The sequence below is a fragment of the Brienomyrus brachyistius genome, unplaced genomic scaffold, assembly GCF_023856365.1.
Source record: "Brienomyrus brachyistius isolate T26 unplaced genomic scaffold, BBRACH_0.4 scaffold49, whole genome shotgun sequence".
Lineage (NCBI taxonomy): Eukaryota > Metazoa > Chordata > Actinopteri > Osteoglossiformes > Mormyridae > Brienomyrus > Brienomyrus brachyistius.
The window spans coordinates 2,025,183-2,050,680 of record NW_026042324.1 but is presented as its reverse complement, the minus strand read 5'-3'; the positions used below and the strand labels follow the sequence as shown (position 1 = coordinate 2,050,680).

Sequence of the window (25,498 nt, the reverse complement as noted above, 5' to 3'; positions counted from 1 at the left end):
CGAGTGAACGATCTATGAAGAACACAAAGATATAATCGCTAAAAAAGGCAATACAGTGGCCATAAATAAAGCCAGGGAGTGAAATGTGTGAAATGTTCTGCGTAAATAACTGTTTCTCGTCTTTGCTTTTTACTAATGAACTTTCAAAGTAGACTGTGACGAAACAAAATATAAATATATATTATTGTTCATATTAAGAGATTTGGGGTTTTTTTTCAGTTTCAGTCATTGCATTTTATATTTGACCTTTGTATTATAGGTACACTTTGTTTTTATTTTGGAATAATTGGATTGCTGAGATGTGATTTTTATAGGCTTTATTACATTGATTACATGACATGAGTAGTAAGATCATGGAATTTCGTCCGACGGAATGATCTTTTGGGACTCTGTTCCCACACGTCGGACGTTCGTTGAGACGCTGCTTCACTAAGCGAGACATTTAACCTGGTCCGGAGCAGACTTGTTCACATGCGTAAGTTACCATGGTAACTCGGTGGGAATTCATTTAAGACACTTTGATGGAATGGAGATTCCACTTTAATGAGCCATACTTGTCGAAATAAGTGAGACTTTTCCTTAATCCTGCTTCATGGAATACCCCCCAGGTCATCTATACAAGGTATTGTATTGGTTATACCTAACTGACTGTTAGGGTTATCTTCTTCTGAAGATGAGCTGGAAACAAACCAGTCTCTGAACACAGAACAACACAGACAGCTGTGATGACTTTTTACTTGCTGCAAGGGAAGCCCGGTCCTGACCTCGAGGTGTCAGCCTCTCAGTCGAACTCAGCCAACTTCGAAAGAGGAACTCCCCTCGCAGTGTATTTTATTGAGGTACACAAACAGGATATGCAACTGACATTGAACATTGTTTGTCACCATGTATAGGGTGGAAATATTCAAGCGACAGTTCTTGAGACGTGTTATTGCTAAATTAAGATCAAGCTGCTGCAGGGTGTTGTATTCGTATTGTTATTGTCCTTCTTTTAACTCTCTTTGGAGTATTTGTCATTTTGCTTATCGAAGACTGAAGTTTTTAATAAAGTCAAGCTAGAGACTTTTTTATTGATAATTAATCTTAAGCACTGACAGCTCTGGAAAAAAATTAAAAGTTTCATGAATTTTTCAATTTATGGATATGCTCCTGAATAAATTATATATATATATATTTTACAAACTCCAGGCTTTTGAAAATGAATAGGTAGACAACTTTATAGTTTTAATAATGTATATATTTAGCAGTTACAAGGACAAAAGATATTAAAAATCTCTGTATTAATGGTAATTATTAAACATGAATTGACAACATGGTGGTTTTGCCTACGGTCCATCATCCAGAATAACTCCTGTGCGTTTCCTCTTCACGTGATCATACATAGCGCTTGTATCCATGTAGTATGCCATCAAAACTTTGCACAGTGTACAAAGTGTTTTAGAAATCATAAAGGCAATTTTGTTAAAATAAGAATTTAAAATATTGACGTGGATGCATTTTCAGCATCGATGTCATCGACTAAGTCGACTAATTGTGGTAGCGCTTGATAAGTTGACAGTCATCTCTGGCATTAGAAAGTTGCTTCTGCTCTCTACATGGCTGGTTCTTGGCCATTCCCAGTGTCTCCTGCATAACCTTCTTCATGTCTACTGGAATGTTGAGCCTTGAAGCAGCCTGACTCACAGACACAGTGGGAATGAAAACTCTGACAACCAAGGAAACTATAGGTGTGCTTTCCTGCTACAATGCTATTTTGACTTTTGTTATGTTTGCAATATAGATCAAATCATAATATAATAAAATCATAATGTAAAGCTGCACAAGCTATTCAATAAAATAAAAGATACATTTATAAAATAATACCTGACACGTAAATATGTAAATGGTAGCTAAATAACCACAAAGAGTATTTATCTATTAAAAAAGTACAGGAGAAAAAAATTGTAAATGCTGTGAGGCTGGTCAGTTCATTAATTAATTATGCAGCTTATCAGAATGCCTTGCCTGGCACCGCTAGTTTATTATTCTGTTTAATGTATGCCCCACATATTTTATGTAATAAATAATAAGCATGGCAACTGTGTACTGTTCCTCTGTAAGTGCACATGTTTCGTTAATGTGTCACCCTGAGTGTGTGCCATGTAAATAGTTTATCCTGCCTTATCTACTCTGCCGGTTTGAGTGTTTGACATTGGTCTATGTCACGTTCCAACAATGAAGGAGGCAGGAGCATGAATGAGGGTAAACCAAAGAGGGGAGGTTTATTAAGGAATGGGAATAGGGTAAACAAAAGTTGACAGCGTGCGGTCAAAAACAAGACAAAACTGCTAAAGGAAATAACTGTAGAACACACTCAGTGACCGGACTGGGGAGCCCAGAACTGGGAGGCACTCATATAGATCACTGATGATGAGCAAACAAGAGGCATCTTGTGTGAATAACACGAGGTGAAACAAGAGGTAAGAAAATTAGCAACAGGTGTGGCTCACCACATTGGGGGAAGAACAGAGGCAGGAATGCAGGGTGTGACAGTCTGTCAAATAAAAGTGCAAATTCTGGTGAAAAAGTATCAATCACCTCATTGAAAACACCCGCTTTCATGAGCTCGCCATATTGGTCTCAGAAGCAGGATGAGGAGTTGAAGATGAGATTGATTACCTGATCTGAGAGCTACAACAGACTAAGATGCAAAGACGGTGCAAGACAAGCAGAAGTAAGCTAACAGGAGACCCTAGGAACCAAGCAATGGGCCTTCTTGGGACAACTCAATGGATCTAGATTGCTTTGCTTGCCACGCTTTCAGTTCCAGCCCAGAGAGTGTGCATCGGTTCCACTGGTGATGAAGACTGCCTTGAACCTTCCCCGATACAGCAGGAAGGAGCTGCTGGAGTCTTACCTCGCTCAAGTGTGCCTTGCCTCATGGCACAATGGCTAGAGCGACCTGGAGACGCTACTCCACCTGGCGCTGGCACTGGAAGGAGAGGCACATCAGAACTTGCTCAGCCTGACGCCTGTGGAACCGCAGAAGTATGCCAGAAGTTCTGTCAGTGACTAACACGAAGAAGTAGTGTGAAGGGAGATTTTGGGTGAAACTCTGGGTGCTTGGTGTACTTGGGTACTTCTGTGTGAATAGCAAGACTACCCTCACTTCCCGAGTGATCCAGATGACGTTAACCACCCACGCAAAGCCATGCCTGTGACACCAAAGGCACAGATGAAAATGAAGGAGACTTTGGGAATGACTAGCGTCAAAGCCAATGAGCTGATGGACCCTGCTACTGCTACAGCGAAGCACGACAGATTGCCTGCAGCTGTTTTGCTGCTGCACCCTGCCACATCCTAGTACAGCCACTGAGAAAGCTCCAAGTAGCTGGTGCTGGTAGAGGAAGGTCACTCGTACCATCACAGTGGGTCAGCTGAGCCATGATCTCAGCTACTTTGTGGATTGTGAGGTGGAAGGTCCACCAGTCTGGTGCCCTACTGGGCACTAACCAGCCAGCCCCAACAGGATGGGACGTAACGGGGTTTTGGCTAGCATCGTTCACTGCCATCACAAAGATCAGGCAGACCACAGAGCAGAAAGTGTTTCTGGTTAACATTCGTGATCACTGCACCATCAAGCTGGACCTGCTGCGTCACCTGGGGGCAAACATGTCTAAGGCCACCCTCCGTCTTGTTGCAGACATAGTGCCTCTCTGGCAAAATGCCGATTGAAAGTGGAAGATGGGCACTAAAGTGGACCATGATGAGAGGGACCACCTCACTTCCAGCTGTTCCAGCACCCTCCAGCCGGCCCTTGATTTGTCCCAAGCCCCACAGTAAAGTGGATGCTGTCTCTTGCCTCCCCTGTGAGAAGGGCAATTGCCATTATTGCTGCTGTGTTAGAGAGCACAACCGGAGGTGGGTTACAGCAGCAGCAGAACAGGAGGACATTGACGTGAAGGAACTGGAGACCATCGATCGCTAATGGCTGCAGGGGGAGCAATCAACCCAGTGCTGACCTGAATCAGGAATTGGTTGCAGGTGGTGTGATGACCATAGGCCCTAAATTGACAGTGGGGGGCATTGAGGAGCAAGATGGGCTACTATACTGGCACCAATGTCCCCTGAATGGCGGCCAGCAATTGCTGCAGCTAATGGTGTCCCAGAGCCTCCACCCTACGGTCTGTGAGCAGTGCATATTGTGACGGGTACATTTGGAGGTCACCAGGGATGACTAACCCCTCTGGTGGGGGCAGTGTGACACCATGGGGCCAGATTGTTAACTGTGCAGGTAGCTAGTATATGTTATTCTGTTGTTAAATGAGTGCCTCTGCATATTTTCTTTTGTAAATAACAAGCATAGCAACTGTATAGTATTCCCCTCGAGGCACATGTGTTTCGTTAATACCTCACTCACAATGACCATGCCATGTAAATTGCTGTCTTGTCTTGTCTATGCTGCTGATTCTGAGAATGAGAATGTTTTGGCACTGGTCTGTGAAATTCAAGCAGGACTTCCAGTGGAAAAATGTAAATCACCTTATTCAAACCACTATGACCCCCAAACTTGGCAGAATATAAAAATATGGGCTCAAAAATGTATGCATATAAAGATATCCCTTTCTACGTTCTACGAATGTTCAGTTTATGCTGCATTTCTTTTATGAAAGACTTACATTAACACCTGTTTTCGCTAACAAAGAAATCCGAAGAGGATTTTTGTTGTTACAAAAATCTGAGAAAAGTTAAAATAGCATTTACTGTTTGTTTATCAGCGAGCCATTTATAGATATGCAGTTATGCAGTTAATGACATTTCAGTTAAGGATGGACCGCATACAGTATGCTATGGTAGTTCTGTAAGATTATAATATTACTGAAAATTTCCTGTTGCCTCAGAATGTTGTGCTGTTATAACGTTATAGTGCATTGCCTCATGCGATTGTGGAGATGCATGTGACAACTAACCTACTGAGCTGCTAGTTGCGTGAAAGTGTAGCACACTATTATTCACAGTACATAACAACTATGTTACTCATTTTTGTATCTACTATACTGTACGTTTTATAATTATTTAGGCTATACCGTATAACCTAGGTGTGTAATATGCTATGATTTCTACGTTTGTGTACTTACACTCTATACAGTTCTTACACTGTATAGACTGTATATTATTTCTAGTTCAAATAAGCTGTGTTATCATTCTTACTTTCAACTATATTTTAGTGCTATTTTAATTTTTTTTTGTATTTTTTTGGTATAATTTTGTTGGTTATTTTTTCGGTCTGGGAACACACAGTTTTTTTCCCCATGTAAATTAATGGTAATTGCTTCTTTATGCCATTTTGGCTTATAAAAGGATTCATAGGAATGCTCTGCTTTCGGATAATGGGGAAAACCTGTACTGTATTTTAACTTTCATGAGTAGTATTAAGAATTAGATGACCATAGCACCTAAGTTCATAGAATTAATCGAAGCTTTCTTTGCACACGTGCCAGGTTTAGCAGAATAACAGCAGTTTGAAATGGACAACATGATTACAAAGACTTAAGGAAATAAATTTACTACCATAAAATATATAATATTTTCTCACTTCACTATTCTGCAGTCACGTTTTCTTTAGGGAACAACACAAATAACCAAAACGTTACATTTAATTAAATAAAAAAAAATTTGTACAGCCCGAAATATCTAATTGATAGCAGAAAAAAAGTAAATCGTGTGCACTTTTTGGGGATTACTTTAGCTTGATTTAGTATTTCTGGGAACATTAAACTTGTTTGTACAATATAATATAGGACATAGCCAGAGCATTCTGCATTTCACATTTGCAGTTGATCCACCTAGTACTTTTAGAAATTGTACAATTTGGTGAGTGCTGGATGGGTAAGGATTAGATGGGCGGAGGAGGTGACAGGGCTCACTAAGCTGTTGTTTCGACAGTCCCGCCATTCTAGTTTTCAAAGGTTTTTCTGGGGAAATTTGGTTTAAATAAAGTAGACTTTTCCTGAAGTTTTTTTTTTTATTATTTCTATTATGAATGTTAATGTGAAGATAAACAATGTTGTTCATTTATTTTATTTTGTGAGATGTCTGCCTTAATTGTTGTATCTTGACTTGTGACCTTTTTAATTTTTTAGATGTGGATAGAGTAATTCACGCACCAGCACACATCACACAGAAGTTGGTTCAGCTGTTCAGAGGTAAAAATGAATTCACCTTCCTGGCCTCAGTTCAGCAGAGGTCTTCAACGTCTGGAGTAATATTCTCCATCCACGAGTCTGAGCACAGGTAATTTATCTGCATTCTTATTTTATCTCTCACCTTTTGAACATGCATATTGAAACGTAAATGGTATTGTGTTGGAATACTGACTTTTTATCTAATTGGTTTATAAATAAATTATATCTACTGGAGGAGATCTGATTGATAGTTTTTAGGTCAGCATAGTGTAAAACAATCAGTAACAGTGGACCTAATTCTCTGATTTTGTCCTTCACGAAGACCTGCAGGGGAAATAGCAATTGGATTCTGATTTTTATCCTGTCTTGGGTTTCCCACAATAACAGTTGGTGCACCGACAGCACTGGAACTTGCTTGTTTTTGTCCTGTAAATGGTTTCTGTTATAGAGTATTTGTAAATAAATTGCCTTTTTATGCTGGATCATGTGTGATGTTAGAAAGATCATTTTTAAAACCCCCTTTTTTTCTCTGCATTTAATGAAATTCTCACCTGTGTAAACAAGGATTTAGTTGCATTACAGCAGGAGATAATTGGTACTCTGGTATGACCCAGTTGTAAACAATGTGGGTGCTTTGATTGGTTAATACCAAGCTTCTTTTGGCCCAGAAAAGACGAATGGGGACCTGGAGAGTGTAAGAATTCAACAGGGTAGGTAGAAAGTACCATTATCACAAATAAATTAGGAAGCAAACAAAAATGTGAAGCATGCACCTTTCTGCCAGTGTTAATGCAGCACCTTTATCCTGATCCATATTTCATGCCCTTCTTAGCAAGGTCTTATCAGTACATACCCCCAAAGGGTGAATAATGTTTTATACTGAAGGCTTAATTATAGCTTTTTCTTTGTTATTGATAGAAAAAAAAATAAATCCCATAAAAGGAGCCAGGTTAAGAAGTGAACTATTCAAAGGTTTACAAATAACTGATCGTCATGCTTCAGGGGTTGTGCATTGTGCATTCTGGCTAGTCACTTAAACACTTGATTGAATTGTTTCCTTAATGGCTCTAATTTAGCAGTCTTCCCCAGTAGTGGCGCTCTATGTTGTTTAAAGAGAGATTAATAACCATCATGCATCTTAATGACTGGGATTGAAAGCCGTCTCCGCAGACAGAAACGAATGGTGCCGTCAGCCCGACATGCACACAGCTCTCTCACACATTGTGACATTCTGTTCGGGGTAAAAAGCAAACCCATCATTACTTATTATGTAATTTTACAGCTTTAAAGATAATATACAAAACTAAAAGGTCAGAATTTTAAAGTGAAGTAATTAAAGTAGGTCTACACATTCTCTTGACTTTCTTACTTTCTTGACTTTCTGCTTTCCAAAACGATATTTCTTATTCCAAACCATTAATAGAATATGTGATGCTTTTCAGTGGTTTTTGGATTACATTCGCTGTTACCAGATCAGAGGATTGGCCGTTTGTTTCTTTTTTATTTTCTATCAAAAATTTATTTCAAGAAGAATTTATGTAGATTGCAGATTTTTTTTTTTTACCTCAGTAACAACCCATGCTGAGTATGTGTCAGGTATAGTGCTGTCAGTCATCTCTTGGAGCTCCATCTGAAATGACATATTATGTAAAAAAAAGCCCCTTGCTGGCTTTTAATCCTCAGCTTCCCAAAAGTTGGGAACTATCAGTCACTGACTATGATCCACATGCATTGAAATAAGATGAGAAAATGCTTACTTCAGAATAACAGTGAATTTGTGGCACTGCATATAAAATATTATTTTTTTTCCTCCATTTTTAAATTAGTTAGTATAAGTTTTGTATGAGAATAGGCATAGATATCACTTTTTATTTGGGAGATAGTGGCACACATTTTCCGAGAGCCTCGGATGCCCTTTGCTGCGGGTTGTATTCGCTCAGGGATGTTCTGATGCACACGGACTTACTAAGCAGTTTTGCTCCCCTCTAAGGTTATAGTGCACCTTTGGTTAATCCTGTTTCTACTGTTTGCTAAGTTATAATAGTAACACTGTACAGTATGGTCCTTTTTATCTGGTGGCTCTGGGTAGACAGGCAGGCCACCTACTGGAAAATGTCAGTGCTGATTTGATTATTAAAAGAAGTTCTTTTTGAAATGTAAAAAAGAAAAACATTGAGATTCTTGGAGTTTAGGCCTTTATCCTTTTATTGAAGTCTCATTGGATGGAGGCGCCCGTGAAATTAGTAAATGTAAATTAATCCTTACATGGTTATAAATTAATATTTACATGGCTGGTTTTGATTGAAAACAGAAAATGCAATAGTCCTTGGGGTCTTGACTTAATAAAGATTTTTTTAAATATTGGTTATTACTTTCTTATTAAAGGCTTTGTTATTTATAGAAATGACAGACTTTGGTAATAATGCAACTTTTTAAGGAAGTCTGTTGCTGTGAAGAGTTAAAATAAATAAGATAAAAGTTGTGGGAGCTGGGGACGAACTAAGGTCATTGTGAGATGGTAAAACAGAAATGTGTAATATTCAGTGTCATATTCTTTAATTTAAATGATGGAAGTGAATTTTGTGGTGTGTGTGTGGATTCTGTTTATATCATATTGTGGGCCCCAAATGTCTCCACAATGTAATAAAACCTATTAATTTGACATTGTGGGGACCGTTTCTCAGATCCCCACAAAGATCTGTGAATACGATCAAAAAATCAAGAAGTGCCAAAACTTTCACATTTTGTTTGGTTACTTATGGTTTAGGTTGTCATGTTGGGATTGTAATGAATGGAGAGTCCACATAAAGATATAATTACAAACCTGTGTATGTGTGTGTGTGTGTGTGTGTGTGTGTAAGAAACGCCAAGCTTGCAATGTACTGTTCTTTTCATTTCAGTACGTGACTTTAACCTTTGAAAGGCTTATGTTAATTCTGGAGATTTTTAACTTCTCGACAGTGGGACGTGGCTTCAGTATTTCTTCAAGCATCATAAGTACGGAAAATACAGATGCGGCCTGGAAGACTTGGGCCTGTGGCTGAGTGCTGTTCCTTCATTAAGCCCTGCCTCTCCTTTGCCTTTTTGTTTATTAGAGCCATGAAGCGCTAATGATGTGCATGTACCGGTGTCCCCTGACCTGGTGTCACTGGCCCCATTTCGTTAAGCTGCAGTCAATATGTTGTTTTTATTGGGCGCTGACAGTCTCCTTGACACATGATGCTGTTCTGGAATATGAAGAGCTTTCTCAATTTCCATTTTGCTTCATTAAAGCTCCCTCGTTTTCTGTTAGTGTTTTGTTTGTGATACTGTCATTGTCTTTCTGGATTTCCGTCTGGGCCTTGGGTTTGCATGGTAGTCTTATTATTGTGCTGTGTTGTATAGGGCCAGTGTTGATTAAACACTATCAAGGTAGTTTGCAGTCTGTCACTTTAACTTTGGTCAATTCACACAATTTTTTTATGAAATGCGTAAGACAGGAAGAAAACCAAACATGTGCTTTGCTGTCCTGTTTGTCCTCAGCTACTTTGAGGTGGAGAGCAGTGGTCTGCGGGAGGAAATCCGATACCGCTACCGCTTCAGAGGGAAACCTCGCTCTGAGACCTTCCCCTACAGGCTGGCGGATGGCCAGTGGCACAAGATCGCGCTGTCCATCAGTGCCTCCCACCTGCAGCTCCATGTCGACTGTAACAGGTAATCCGCGTGTCTTCTTGCCACCAGGTGGTGTCTATGTGCTCCAATTAATTTTAAAGGAAAAACAAGAAGTTGTTTGTTTGACAACACATTGCGTGTATAGTAAATTTAGGTACCTGTTACTATGTCGTATATTTAGTCTGAACCAGCCATCTACTGGATCATTTCAACCTGATGTTAGAAAATTACAGTACACAGCCATCAGGGTTTGCTGAAGTGATCCAGTACACATTGAGTTTCTATGAAAAAGTCGTGGTCATAAAGCACCATTTTGTGTACTTTGTGTAAATGTGCAAACATTTTGAAGTTACAGTGTAAGATAACTGAAATGTTTAATTGACAGGTAGGCAAATAAATTAATTTTCCCTTTTACAGTTAGTTGGGGCTAGGTTGGAATTGGTTGAAACTTGTTCAATGCCCAAGGTGACCTAAACCTATGTCAGCAAATTCAGGGTGACCACACGTCTTCTTTTTTTGAGACTTGTCTTCTTTTTTGGGACCTAAAAATGGGACTGAAATGTCCAGGATTCCGCTTTGTTTCATGTTCACATTTGCTTTTTGCAGTCAGAATACTTTGTGTGAGCACATTTGCATTGTGTCCTCTCTTTTTGGTAAAGTAAAATATGGTCAGCCTAACAACTGTCATGAAGTTGGTTTTGTCAATGAAGAGATATACAAGTGGATAAATGTGTACTGGGTAGGGCTAGGCATTATAACCTCAAATCAATATCATGAGTAATTTAACATTTTACTTTGATTACGATTAATAGATGATTATTTCGTTTGTTTTTTTCTCAGCTATTAAAACTGGGATACTTTTCGTAATGAAAGATTTAAAATAGATTGATTTAAAAACAATTGAAGGAAACAGACACAGATGAACCATTTATGGTTATTCATTGAATATTTCAAAATGAAATCACTTTCACAAATCACTTTAAATGAAAATGTCCTATGAAAATTTTAGCTTTAATGAAAAGTTCCCTAAAAAAGCAGAAAATAGTTTGCATTTCTTGCAAACAAAATAAACCGATTATAGTAATCACTGTCTGGCTGAAAGTGATTACTATACGCAGATGATCATCAATTTTTTTTATTTTTATTTATTTTTCCCTTTGTTTCCGGCAGATTATAATCTAATTGACATTTGCATATTTATTTCATGAACATATAGGGTAATAAAATGGACAGCGTCGCTGTTCACTTACAGTTTTTCTTAGTTGTTTACGCACAGTTACTTGTACTTGAGACACAATGACTACAACATGTAACTGGTGCACCAACCCCCTGAACCAATTCTGGTAAACTACAAGCACAATTCCTGCTTTACACTCAAATTACAGTTTTAAAACACACTTTTTTCAAAACACTACACATAATTCTCTGCATTTGGCACAATTTTCATGAAGAAAATCTCTTGTTTTCACAAGGAACACACTGTCATTCAAAATTGTAAAGTCAGTTGCCCTACTTTGCATACTAACTCATCACATGGGTAAACACCTGTCACGCATAATTGCAATTTAGAAATCAGAGCTTTATAAAAGGCCAACAGGTGAGCTCTTCTGTTTTGGAGCAATGGATGCCAACGTTGGAAACAGAGGCAGAGCCAGAGGAGTGAGAGTAAGAGGAGGAGGACGGGGAGCACGAGGAAGGCCAAGGAACGTAATCTCTCATGAGATCAAAGACACTTTGGTTGACCATGTGGTTAACCATGGTCTAACAATGAGGGAGGCTGGGCAAAGAAAGTTGAAGAGCTGAAGTCCCTGGCCAGCGTGGTGGGAACGTCACAATGTGTGCAGCAATTACCAACCATGGTGTCATCCATCACCATGCTACCCTTGGCCCCTACAACACTGCCCATCTGATCACATTCCTGGAAATCCTACACAACACACTCATTCCACCAGATCAGATAGATGGCCCAGAGCAGCTCAGGTATGTTGTCATTTGGAACAATGTAAGTTTCCACCGGGCTGCTCTGGTTCGTAGCTGTGTCACTGCCAACCCCCATTTTTTAGTTGTTTATCTCTTCATTTCTCAATCCTATTGAGGAATTTTTGATGCCTGGAGATGGAAAGTGTATGACCGAAATCCACACATACGTACAGTATACCCCTTCTCCAAGCTATGGAAGATACATGTGAAGATATGGCAGTTGATGCTTTTCATGTCTGGATTCGTCATGCTAGGCTGCTTGGCCAGGGCAAACATTGCTTGTGATGTGGATGAGGGGCTGTGGCCAGACCGATGCAGCATAGTTGTTTTTTTTGTTTTTTTTTTACTGTAACTGTATTCAGTAAATCCTTCTGCACGGTATGTGAAACTTCGTGTTGGGATGAACAATGTATATTGTTTTTGTGGGAAAAATACAGTAGAATATAAATATAAAATCAAAAAAAGGCTTATAGTAAGTCATTAAAATGAATGGAGAAGAAGGTGTCATAGTCTTTTACATTAAGCACATCAGTGATCAACTTTTTCTTATAAATTTCTATTCATATGATGGTTTGTGTGTGTCATTTGAAAACAAAATACCATTTTCTGAAGAAATTACATTGTTTTGAACGTAAAGTTTTATTTTGCAAGAGAATTGAAGGCTTTTGCCCATTGTGTGTGTGTTTTTTGATTTGTGTGTAGAGTTATGACAATATGGGGCATGCTTTCAGAAAATGTGTGTAAACAATTTGGAAAAACTGTAATTTTTTGACGATTTCAAAATACACTACAGCTGTTTCAAACGCCTTTCATATTACAGTACTGTACAAATTAAATTCCTGAACGGTGTATAATTCTAATACGCTATAATACAGTACAATACTGTACATAAAACATAGTTTATTGTAGTTTCGCTACTGCATCTCATTGGCTCGTTTTGTTAGTTTATTATAAACATTGATGAGTCCATATTTGTCATTGAGAGACTTTCTTTTTCCCTTCATGTTTTCTGTGCATGCAGCATTAGCCTCAGGTAGCTAGCTGGAAGCAGACGGGTTACCGCATGGCAAAGTAAGCAAGTACGAAAGAATTTACCATAGTTATAATTTTCCATATGCTATGTATAAAAAAGCCCAAAATAAACACTAAGCGGATGACTTGATTACTATAAGCAAATTATTTAAACAGTATTTGTACAGGAGTGATTATGTCCCAAAATTTTTGATCCATGTATCCTATATGAGGTTTCCGTTGCTTTTCACCACTAGCAAATTTTAGCTGAAACAGTTTTTTTACACTGGTAGATGAAACTTTTTTTTCACAGTGTTTACATTTGACCTCTTTTTGTTCGGTGACATCTTCACTAAATCCACAATGTGTCCAAACGACAGACACGGCATTTATATTTGGTACAGGCTGCTCGGTCTTTGAGTTCTCCTCCATGTTGGTTTCATGACACAGACTGGGCAGGGCAACAAACGCGGTAGTATGTTTTAAAGGGAACAGTACATGAACATACACTGGGGAAAGTATTAATAGAATTTTTTAAGTATTAACAGAATTAAAATAAATGAAGTAACCGACATGGGCAAGATGTCGGTTTTGATTAATTTTTGATTAATTGCCCAGCCCTAGTACTGGGTGAACTGAGGGAATTTAGTTTACGGCAGGATAGAGTTCTGAAGACTGGCACAAGCTAGTATCTGGGTTACTAGGACGAAACAGTGAAATGCAGCAGTTTAGACGTATCATGGGGCTTGAGTGATAGGTGAGCTAATCATCACAAATAAGCCCGATATTATGTCTCTCCTTCACAAGATGGTGTATCTTAACCTAGCACCTCACAGTGCTATAATGTTTCAAATATATTGATTACTGTGTGCTTCTGATATGCACTGGATGTTGAATTTGCTGCTTGCAAGTCTGTAACAATTCAGGTTTTCAGTCAGGCAGTTGTTAAAGAGCAGTGAACAGCAGGTTAGTGAAACCTTAATCATAGCGTCAGTGTCTGAGAGTTACTTAGGTACGCTGTAGTATATTGGAGTGCACAGTGTAAATTTCATGGCTGTCTTCTTCCAGCAGGAGTTCAGATTGTGTCACTGAATCAGAATAAGGTATGTTCGCATATACTGGACATTTGTCTCCAGTTATCAATGGCTCTCATACATACAGCAGATATTATACAAGATAAGATGAAATACAGTCTGTTTGTTACATACAGTGTGTGTATGTGTTGTTAATAAATATAAAAAGTCCAGGACTACTTGCCATTACAAAGGCTGCTGGTATAAATGCAGTATGTACAAAACAATACTATAAGTACTGTGAGTTATTTACAGAAATGAGGTTTTGCTCATTATGGGTGTGGGGGAGACTGCAGCTGCCTCAGTTCATCTAAGAGAGAACAGAGTATGCACTGTCAGAAAAAAGTACCAATTTCTACATTTGAGAGTACAATTACTTGTCACTGGGTCTGTACCCTTGAGGGTTAGCCAAATGTACAGTGACTGTACATAAATGTACCTTTTAAGGTACAAAAATGGACTCTGAGGTACATTTTTATACTTTGGGGATATATTAATGTTGTTGGTACCTTGGGGAATAAAATTGTAGCAGGGCTGTGCCCTTTTCTCTGACAGTGTGAGAAGTGAGCATATAGACAAAGTGTGGCATGAACCCCTGACCTCAGTACACTCTAGACATACTCCTGGACGTCACTCTTACTGGTGATCATCAAACAGCACATGAAGATCCTAGAGAGAACCGTAACATACTATTTAATTTTAACGTTAAGGATGGAGTTGAGATTTTCCTTCCTTGTAGCGATTTTTTTACATACACTGTAGCTACTTAGTATGTTTTTAAGTAGCCTGGCTCCTATTCCCCATGCCACCTCTCATTCATTTAGATGAGCTTTGCACCTTTGCAGTTATCACACTTGAACCCTCGTTTTAAAGCCCTTGTTAAAATATTTGAAAGCTGGTATTACTAGACTGTAAAGTGGAATAGGAATAAAATGTAACCTTTAATACAGACCAGTTCCTTTTTAAGGTGGTTTCCCATTTTAGCCTGCCAGAGAGCATGTAATAGGCTGCCTGAGGTGTCTCCTGTTGACTTTCATTTGGCATTGCTCTCAGGGCCACTGCTTGGCACAGCATAAAATAGCAGAGTCAAAGGTCAAAAATGGCTGATGTCTTGTTTTGACAAAGCAATTCTTTCTAATAAGCCATTGAAACAAAGCTATGGCAAGGCTGTAAGCTATTAACAAATGGGAATTGAAATGGAGGATGCAGCTGAAAATGTAGTTACACTCAATCTTGAAAGGTATTTGAGTTTATGTATGGAATTGTGATCATTCTATTTGAATATTTTGCAGGATTACGAATCTAAATGACTTCATGCTGTGACCTAGTCCACATCTGATAAATGGTTTTCCAGGTGTTCTCTTTCAGTACAGGGTAAATTGATGACAGTGGAAATTGGGCATATTTTGACTGCAAATGCAGTGTCACACGAGGTGATAAGAGTCTCTCCATTGGGGGGTTTTGGGGGTCATCAGTAAAGGAAACAAGATGGATGAGTGTGCAGAATTATGCGAAAGCGGCCAATTGCCATTTGTTTTATATCCATTGTCTCAGAGGAGGACCACTTAAAAAGAAAATGCTTGGCATTACCATTTAAAGACCTTCTGACATTGCTGCAATGAAATCCCACATGCCAGAGGTTCTTATGCTGGATAATAGACTTGGGGCCAGGAGACTACCCTGTAACCATGCACTGGTTTTCTGTGCTTGTTTGCTTTTAAAAGCCCTATAAATATGTAGCGTATTCACAAATTTACATGTGTTACTTGTGAAAGGATGCTAGAGAACACAGCACTAGGGCTATAGCATGCTGGGGTTGCTGGGGCTCCTTGCCCTGGGGGTTTGAGTACTCACAAGGTTTGTTTTTTTTTTTTGCTTAATACTCAACCAGAGAGAGTTAAGGTCTAGGCTTTGTAGTAAAACTGAGGCGGCCTGATTAAGAAGTAATTATATGTGAACTGAATTTAGGCTGGATTGCTCAGTGCTTTATATTACACTATGTGATGTGTCTAAGAAATGAGGTCAGTCTAGATCAGTGTGACGTTTTTAGTTAGTGAGAGCAGCCTGGTGGCAGTTTCTGTATATTTCCTTTTTGGGAGACCGGGGGAGGGGGCTGGATCTGGGGGTAGTTCATTGGATCACAGTGATTGATAAGGCCAAGATTACATAAAAGCACAAGGAGGGCGGTGTTCATTTGTATAAGTATTTTCAACAACTGTGTTATGGGAGCAAGACAATAAATGAGTGGCTCATACTGACCTTAAAAGTTTTCAGGTTGTGAAATTTCACTTAAAAAGGTGGATGACTAAATAACTGCTAATTTAAACATTTTAATCAATGTAGCAAATATTTTTTTCTGAGTAGGTCTGGCAGTAGTATCAGTAATGTAATTGAATGGTCTTCTCAGAGTTGGCAGAAAACATTATTTTAATGTTTCATGTTTTTAGAAAGGTTCTGTCAGTGTTAACCTGACAGCATTATTGCTTGAACATCATTTTATTGTAATGTTGAAAAATATTGTTTTACAATGAAAATCTTATTCTAAAAAATGCTGTACATGTGTATTGAGAACATGCTATCCAGCATTGAACCCATGACCTTAGAGGAAGAATGTGACAGTAATACCTGATGCTCTGCCATGGCCTTTTTCTGTTTATGTGTTATTATTCTTAGTTAGAGTAGTAGGTTCAGTAGTGAAATAACATCGTGGGAACATCTGGAAAACTGACACTTTAAATGTTTCTGTAACCTTGATTGTAAAATTGGATAAACATTCCTAGATTGTAATTTACTTCTAGACACAGGAGATCAATTCTGTGTTAACTATAAGCATGAATGGAAGACATTGGCACGTAGGAAACTGTGCATCCCTAAGTCAATGACCAGTGGCAAATCCAGCCCTTATCTAAGATGGGCAGGAACTATACAGCCATGGCCAAGTTTTGAGAATGACAAAAGTTCTGGTTTTCACAAAGTTTGCTGCTCCAGTGTTTGTAGATCTTTTTGTCAGATGTTTCTATGGAATACGGAAGTATAATTACAAGCATTTCATAAGTGTCAAAGGCTTGTATTGACAGTTATATTAAGTTTATGCAAGTCAATATTTGCAGTGTTGGCTCTTCTTTTTCAAGACCTTTGCCATTTGCACTGGCATGCTGTCAATCAACTTCTGGGCAGCCCATTCTTGCACAATCAATGCTTGGAGATTGGCAAAATTTGTGGGTTTTTGTTTGTCCACCCACCTCTTGAGGATTGACCACAAGTTCTCAATGGGATTAAGGTCTGCGGAATTTCCTGGCCATGGACCCAAAATGTCAATGTTTTGTTTCCTGAGCCACTTATCATTTTTGCCTAATGGCACAGTGCTGTATCATGCTGGCAAAGCCATTGTTCATCATTGTTCTGAATGGTTGGGAGAAGTTGCTCTCGGAGGGTGATTTGGTACCATTCTTTATTCATGGCTGTGCTCTTAGGTACAATTGTGAGGGAGCCACTCCCTTGGCTGAGAAACAACCCCACACATGAATGGTCTCGGGATGCTTTACTGTTGGCATGACACAGGACTGATGGTAGAGCTCACCTTTTCTCTGGACAATCTTTTTTCCGGATGCCCCAAACAATGAAAACGGGGATTGATCAGAGAAAATGACTTTCCCCCAGTCCTCAGCAGTCCAATCCCTGCACCTTTTGCAGAATATCAGTCTGTCCCTGAAGTGGCTTCTTTACTGGGCTTATTGACACCAGACCATCCTCCAAAAGACTTTGTCTCACTCAGCGTGCAGATGCACTCACACCTGCCTGCTGCCACACCTGCCTGCTGCAGCTCTACTCTGGTGGTGCCCCGATCCCGCAGCTGAATCACATTTAAGGAGATGGTCCTGGTGCTTGCTGGACTTTCTTGGGCGCCCTGAAGCCTTCTTCACAATAACTGAACCTCTCACCTTGAAGTTCTTGATGATCCGATAAATGTACTTGAAATCTTACTAGCAGCAATATCCTTGCCTGTGAAGCCCTTTTTGTGCAAAGCAATGATGACTACACGTGTTTCCTTGCAGGTAACCATGGTTAACAGAGGAAGAGCAATGATTTCAAGCACCACCCTGCTTTTAAAGCGTCCAGTCTGCTATTCTAGCTCAAGCATGACAGTGATCTCCAGCCTTGTCCTCATCAACACTCACACCAGTGTTAACGAGAGAATCACTGAAATGATGTCAGCAGGTCCTTTTATGGCAGGGCTGAAATACAGTGGAAACAGATTTTTTGGGATTTAGTTCATTGTCATGGCAATGAGGGACTTTGCAATTAATTGCAATTCACCTGATCACTCTTCATATAACATTCTGGAGTAAATGCAAATTGACATGATAAAAACTGAGGCAGCAGACTTTGTGAAAATCAATATTCCTGTCATTCTCAAAACTTTTGGCCACGACTGTATATAATATAATCCATTCTTCAGCTGAAGTAATTAAAGATTTGCATGGAGGTGGGAATGTCTGATTGGACCGAGGAGCTCGAATAATGTGAGACTGACATGGGTGGATACGTTTCCCATCTTAAATTTAAGAAAGAGTCATTTTAATCATTACTCAGTTCATGTGCAGCATTGATTTTAATGCACAAGTCTTTAAACTCAGTCTTTATTTCGAAGGAAATCCTTTTTCGTTTTTGTGTCTTCAAGTCTATAACTGGTGTGAAAATACTGGAACAAGGTTTAATCTCATCAGCATCATTATGCATTTTAAACATGTTATGCTGTTAGCATTTTTAAATTCAGCATTAAATTTAAGTGGAATAGCCAAATTTAGCTGTGATTTAGCTATTAGGGTGTTCTTAGTTCTTAATTTAGTCCTGGGTCACAATGAACCTGAGTACACAGGGCTTAAGGCAAGATACATCCTGCTTGGGATTCCAGTCCATTACATTGCACACTATGTACAATTTAGCGACACAAATGCACCTACCCCTACTGTCTATGGACTGTGGAAGGAAGCTGCATGAAAGTCCACACATAGGGCCTGGGCCAGGTATACGTACATGTATATAACACAAAGGCGAAAATATCTATGTGATGTGCTTCAGCATGGCAGTGCTGCTGATGTAAATTTAGCTTTAAATTGACTTGTACTAGTAAAAAAGTTTTGCACATTCTCGCAATTATATAGTACAGTTTATCATAATTCATAATTAGCTAAGTCGATAATTTATTGAACTATGATGAATCAGTTATCCTGATGAAAGGTAGTGTAATGTACTAAATGTTTAGTCACATATTCCTATTTGTAATACTCATAATACAGGAGCTGTAAGCTGTAACTTAATAACACCAACATCTAGGTTACAATCACAGTTTGTCAGACTGTTAATTAGTAGGCTGGATATAACAGTAGCCAGCATTGACTGTGGTCCCCTCGGTGTAGGTCAAGGTTACTCAATTGGTGGACTGCAATTCACATCTGGACCGAAACAGAATTTAATCTGGACTGTGCGATCAATCCTGCTGCCCCGTTCCCCCACTCCCGGTTGGTGAACCACTCCCCCCCCTCCCCCCCAGTCTGAAAAATCCATCCCCCTAACCCCCAGAGATGTGGAATATGTGGAAATACAGAGTTGTTGGAATTAATACAGCAAGCTGTAAATCAGTGGGAGCCCGTTGGGTGATCTGCTTTCTGTTTTACCTGTGTTGTGGATTAAGTAACCATAACTTGATTGAATGATTGAATTGTCATTGATTTTGTCACATGTTGTTTTCCTCTTTCTTCCCTTTTCCTTGGACCTGCAGCTTTTAGCCTTTAATAGCTGTGAACATCTATTTTAGTGTTTTGTAAAGGCTCAGTCAAGGCTGATTTAAAAAGAAGCCAGTTTCAGCAAAGGTCTGTATACCCCCGAGGTCCCCAGAACTAGCATTATAGGATTATGAAACTCTGGTCTACAAAGAGACATTGTAATGTAAAAGGTCATGTGTTTGTAGAGGTTTACTTGAGAATGCTAGGAAGTGTGAGAAACAGGCTTTGAACAAATCGACCGGAGTAACATAATGAAAATTTGCAACTCCAGGGAATTTGGAAAGCACCTAATTAACATTAGTTGCTTCTTTTTTAGGGGAATTAGGAAAATTCATAAAGAATCCAAGAAGAATGCTGTCACACAGAGCTTGCTGATCTTATTACCAAACACAGCTGGCAGACTGTGTTGTGGGGTGACAGGGTTTGAATGTTACACATTGCCACACATAGTCATCGTTTATCTTTACCTGTCGTGATATTGTTTTTCTGCCCTTTTATATTTAAATCTTGTCATCCCTGTCCTTAAACAATCTTGAATAAACTGCCCATCTTAGTCACCCTTGATAGGTCTCTGTGCACTAATAGGGATTATTAGGTGCAGGAATAAATCAGCCATAAATATGTCAACCCTCCCCCTAATCTTTATAGTCCTGGCATGTTGGTCTTATGTTGCTAATCGTGTGAACTTCCAATGTTTTAAATCATTCCATAGCAAGTTAAATAACTTAATATTTCTTTGCAAATGGCGTGTTCTCTCCACCACTGTTTTGGCGATTAAGAATGAGCTTGGTTAGTCATGGCGGTGTGGCACACAGTGAGAGAATGTTTGTGTTTGTGCTGGGTTTTGCTAAAACATTTTCACTCAGTCATTGGAAACCAAATTTAGCAAGCTTTGTAATTTTAATGATAATTTCCTTTCAACATTATCTATACTGTATGTAAAAAAGAACTGTTTACCACTGCCATATCTGCATGAACTCTGCATGTGCTCTGCTTGTGCTCTCAGCCAATCATAATTTATTCTTGTCCTTGCTGTGTCACTCAATCATAGACAGTGTGGCACGTTTGTGAGAAATTAAATAAAAATGAGTGAAGAGGAGAAAAGCGAATAAAAAATGCTCATGTAAAGACATTAATCTATATTTGTATTCCATCGAGATGGTATTGAGCAAAAGCATGTGATTTGTCGGCACTGCTTAGTATCTGTTGACACAATTCAAGGCAACGCCATCAACAACTTATTTGACAGGTTCTTTTGGAAAATAATAACATATTTTGCTATATAATTAATAAACCATAATAAAAGCACATAATATGTTCATATTAATAATTAAAATGATATGCTTATTATGTAACATTACGTAAGATGATGTTGTAACAATCAAAACACTCACAAATGAGCTGAGAGGTCTCGAGGTTTTATTAGGACGACCTCCGCAAAACAACCAGAAAAGAGCAGGAAAACTTGGGGTCGTGAGTCCGAGGATCCAGCAGCCAGAGAGAGCAATCCGAAACCGGAGACACTAAACACAGGGAGAACAAGGAGGGGAAGGTCATGGAGAGGACCTGCTGGAGGAAGGCAGGGCTGGACTTGCAGGCAGGTAGAGCAGGGCGAGCAGAACGAATCAGAGATGGACGGGAGACACAGGAAAGGCGGCTCAGGACACCTCATGAAAGCACTCAGTAATACCTCGCACTGTTTGCAGGATCTGGCAGGGCTTAAATCCAGTGCTCTCAGCTGTTATCCACATTCTCATGAGGGGGAGGCATGACAGATGTGGCTAAGCGACAGTGCTAACCTTCATTTTAGCAGCAATTATTTTGCCATGCAGGAACTGCAGAAAGTAAATTAAGCAAAAGAAAATGCAAGTCAAAATGATGAGAAAGATAGAGTAGCCTAGCCTGAGAGGCTAAATGGCAGGCATCTATGCTTAACCTCCCGTCAAACCTGAATGTCTTCTTTTAAGATATATTTCCATTTTAGTCATGTTGTGGTTATAGTTAACTTCTGCTTTGCAATACTGACAGATGACTGCATTTATACACCTTTAATGTGAAGTGTTTCCACACAACTAATGCTTTTTCTCTTTATCTGAACCCTGATCTGTTATGATCCATCTTCCTTCTGTCATATTGTCGAGTAATCGTGAAGACAAATTTTATTCAGGGCTTAAACAAAATAGTATTCGAGTTTAATCGTGTAATCATGACAGCTCTACTTTGTTTTCTGATGCCTTATCCAACATCAGACTTTGGTCATGCAATATAAAGCAAGCTCCGAAAATCCTCTCTTGAATGCTGCTGAAGGATCTAGAGATGCTTTTCAGATGGCTTGATTCACATGTATTAGTTTGACCTCCACTGCAGTCTCACATTGGAAGCCATAGTAATCTTGTAATTACAATGTTTTTGTCAGGTTGTTTCAACAAGATAATCTGGTACCAGCAAGTATGACCTTTTTGTTCTGATGTGTTCACTGTGGAACGGGATTTTCTTTTTCTAATGATGCTCTCGGAATTCAGTTTTGAGCATAGCTGATTTGTGTCTGACTGATTTGCAATTCCAAAGGCTCTATTTTATTCCCAGAGTTGCTTGGAGCCAGAGTCCGTTGTTTGCTTAACATGTCATGCTGCTTGCACCTTGAACATTTTTCAAAGAAAGTTTTGTGAATGAATATGCATGATAATCTAACCCCCGTCTGAAAACATTACCTTTAAATGCTTTCTCTAATGGGCATACTAATGTGCATTAGCACCTTTAAATGATCTATGCCTGAATTATTTGCTATGTCCAAAGATATCACAATACAGGACATGTATGGCCTAGTCATTTTACACATACTGTTGAAGTACCTTTTTGGAAAATGGGCTGAAGTGGCTGAGCAATAAAGCAGCAAAGGAGGTATTCCTACGTGTTTGGTGTTTGTAGATTGGCAAGTGTAATGTTGTGTGTTAAATTTAATACGGGGGGGACCTGGTTCCCTCTGTTTCTGTGAGAATCTGCGATACTTTTCAGTCTTTTTTGCATGTAATTTGTTTTTACTTTGTGTGCCATCCACAAAGAGAGGAAGTCTGAAATTAATAAAGTAATACAGATATTTTGAATACATGGACTACCACACAAGCCATAGAGGCTGCTCACCGGAACAGTTGAACCTCAGAATAAGAGACCTCTACTAAGACTTATCAGGCAGGAAGAGAGATGGAATGAAAAGCAGATCATTCACCCTCCTAAAAGAGCAGATCAGATGGAGGAACAAAGGGGATTAGTCATGGATGAAGGCTGAGATTTATGAACAAGTACTGGATGAGCAGAAAAATTCAAAAATTTGGAGAGGCAATTTTGACAGTGAGGAACGAAAATAGCAAGACTTTGAAGCTGACAGAATAACTTTTATGATAGTTTGCAACCTTCTTGGTTCGTGGTGAAGTTATGGGACAAGTTAAGCTATGTTTGAATTTATTCTGCTAAAGAGCAACATTCTTTTATGCGTATGTTTATTTTCAAACACAACCCATGTAACATCTACCTCTCTCTCTCTCACAAATGCTTGTCCTGGTCAGGGTCGCAGGGGGGCCTGAAGTCAATCCCGGGCAGCATCGGGCTGAAGAAAAGCTATAGCAGGGATGGGTTGTCAGTCCAACGTAGAGCACATACTCAAAATCAATTCAGTTCTGTTCAGCTTGGTTTAATTTGAATAGCAGTTTTAACGAGGTGCATTATTACGTAGCACAGAGGCCCCAGCCTCAGATCTGAAACAATTTGCACTAAAACCGAAACAGTGTCACTTAGTGGTGGCACATGAAAAGACAGCAACAGATACAAATCTGGTGAACCTGATTACATTGCGATAAGTCACTCAAAGTTGCGCTTTTAATAAAGTTCTTTTGAGAAGAGGGGAGAGTCTGTAGGATAGGCTTGTGTGTAGAGCTTAGTTTTTAAATTTTTTATGTATTTTAGTTTCAGTTTAAGTGTTAGCAATTTACATATGTTTTTGGGACCGGTCTGACACAGATACCTTCTCATTAATGCAATAGCTCAAAGTTTTTGATTGATTAAACCCTGCATGCACATTGTACTGTATGGGTGATGACCTGGAGATCTGAGACAAAACAGAAGAAGTGCTGCATAGTGATAGCAAAGAAAAAGGCAGTTTCATACACTTAATACCATTAACTCAATAGCTGAAGCATTTGCTGGATCTTTTTCAAACTTTGTAGACACATTATATGGGTGATGAACTGGAACTGATCAAATGTTACTTATTGGTAGCAAAGGGAAAGTTGAAAGGAGATTTGACATTGTGCATGTGATAAGTCAAAAAGTATTTTATGGATCTTATTACTGCTTCAGAAGAACTGAATATGGATGAAAATCTACACCTGATTCCATTTTAACACAAATATCCCAAAACATGAAACAGCAGTGCTATGTGGTAGCTGTAGAAGACACATGGTCTTGTGAACACAGTAACTCTAAAAGTATTTTATGGATCTTTTTCAGACTTTGCAGAGACATTTAATGGGTGTCAAAAGGATATGATCATATTTTGAGACCCAAAAATTGAACCAGTGCTGATTTATGATGTTAAAGGAAATGGCAGTCTCAGACACTTGATCTTGTTAGTATGATAACATAAAAGTTATTTACCAGATGTTTTCCAAACGTGCAGGCTCATTGTATGGGCGAAGATGTGAAGATCTTTTAGATTACCTACATTTTATTTTAAAAAAATCTGTGAATGCAATCAAAAAAAGTAAAAATGTCAAAAGTCTTGTATTTTGTTTGGTTACTTATGCTTAAGGTTAGGGCTGGGTAGGGGTTAAGGGTTTCGTGATTAGGATTCAGGTTTCTCCCGTAGAAATGAATGGAAGGTCCCCATTTATATGGGTACACCAGCGTGTGTGTGTGTGTGTGTGTGTGTGTGTGTGTGTGTGCGTGTGTTCCTGAAAAAGAAATTGATTAAGCAAGTTTAATCATTCAGAAGACTAGTTCTTCAATTAGGCAAGATTTGTTTACGAATATTCGTTTTTAGTTTGTTAGTTTCCGTCTTATGTGTAGCACAAGAGGAAGAATTTTAGATTTTGGGGGGTGCAAAAAAAAACTGCACACATTCAGCTATGGATTTCTTAGTGGAATCCACTTCCCCCTTTTTTTTTGACAAACGCTGTTTGCATGTCTAATTAAAGTTTTTCTTAAAGTTTTGTAACACTGAATGGTGAACTTAATGCTGTACATATTGCACCAAAAAACTAATTTCTCCACTGTTTATTTCAGGCCATTGGTGAATTTTAAGCAGGGCTAGAATGGGACTGACTGGGAATTTAGGCCTGCGGACACCCCAAGAAATCTATGTAAAACTAAAATTAAGCAATTACTTCACTACTACTAAATAGCATTAAAGTGATAGTAAATTGTAAATAGCGTTTTAGCTACTGATATCTGGGTGCAAATAGCATCTCTCTCTGGCTATCCACCCAGGTAACATTGTTGGCTACTGATGCACATGGCATCTGCTTTTTTCCATTTGCAACATGTACACTGACCTAAAAATAATTTTTTAAAACAAATTACCTGGACAGGATTTGACCAAAAACATGTGAAGAATAACATATTTTACACTGGGTCACAATATCTTCAGTTCTGTAACACAACCAGAAATTAAACTGGAGACAGGCTAGTAATTCATTCTTGCGACAAAGTAGATTATTATTATCATAATCACTGTTCTATTTTCATTACATAGGACCCTATTGAAAAATGAAGCAGCGTTGAGAAATGATGCAAGAAATCCATTTTCATTTGGTTGCCAATTTTTAAAATGAGCTCTTGA

The 25,498-nt window shown here is 38.9% G+C and overlaps 1 protein-coding gene across 1 annotated transcript in view; it reads left to right on the top strand.

Annotated features, from left to right (window-relative positions):
* The window catches only part of LOC125723490 (protein kinase C-binding protein NELL1-like), a 217,441-nt gene that overhangs the window by 29,540 nt on the left and 162,403 nt on the right, over nucleotides 1–25,498 (top strand). Inside the window, exons 4-5 of the mRNA XM_049000104.1 lie at nucleotides 6,123–6,273; nucleotides 9,687–9,857. Of these exons, the coding sequence (XP_048856061.1) occupies nucleotides 6,123–6,273; nucleotides 9,687–9,857 (322 nt within the window). The remainder of the gene's footprint in view (nucleotides 1–6,122; nucleotides 6,274–9,686; nucleotides 9,858–25,498) is intronic.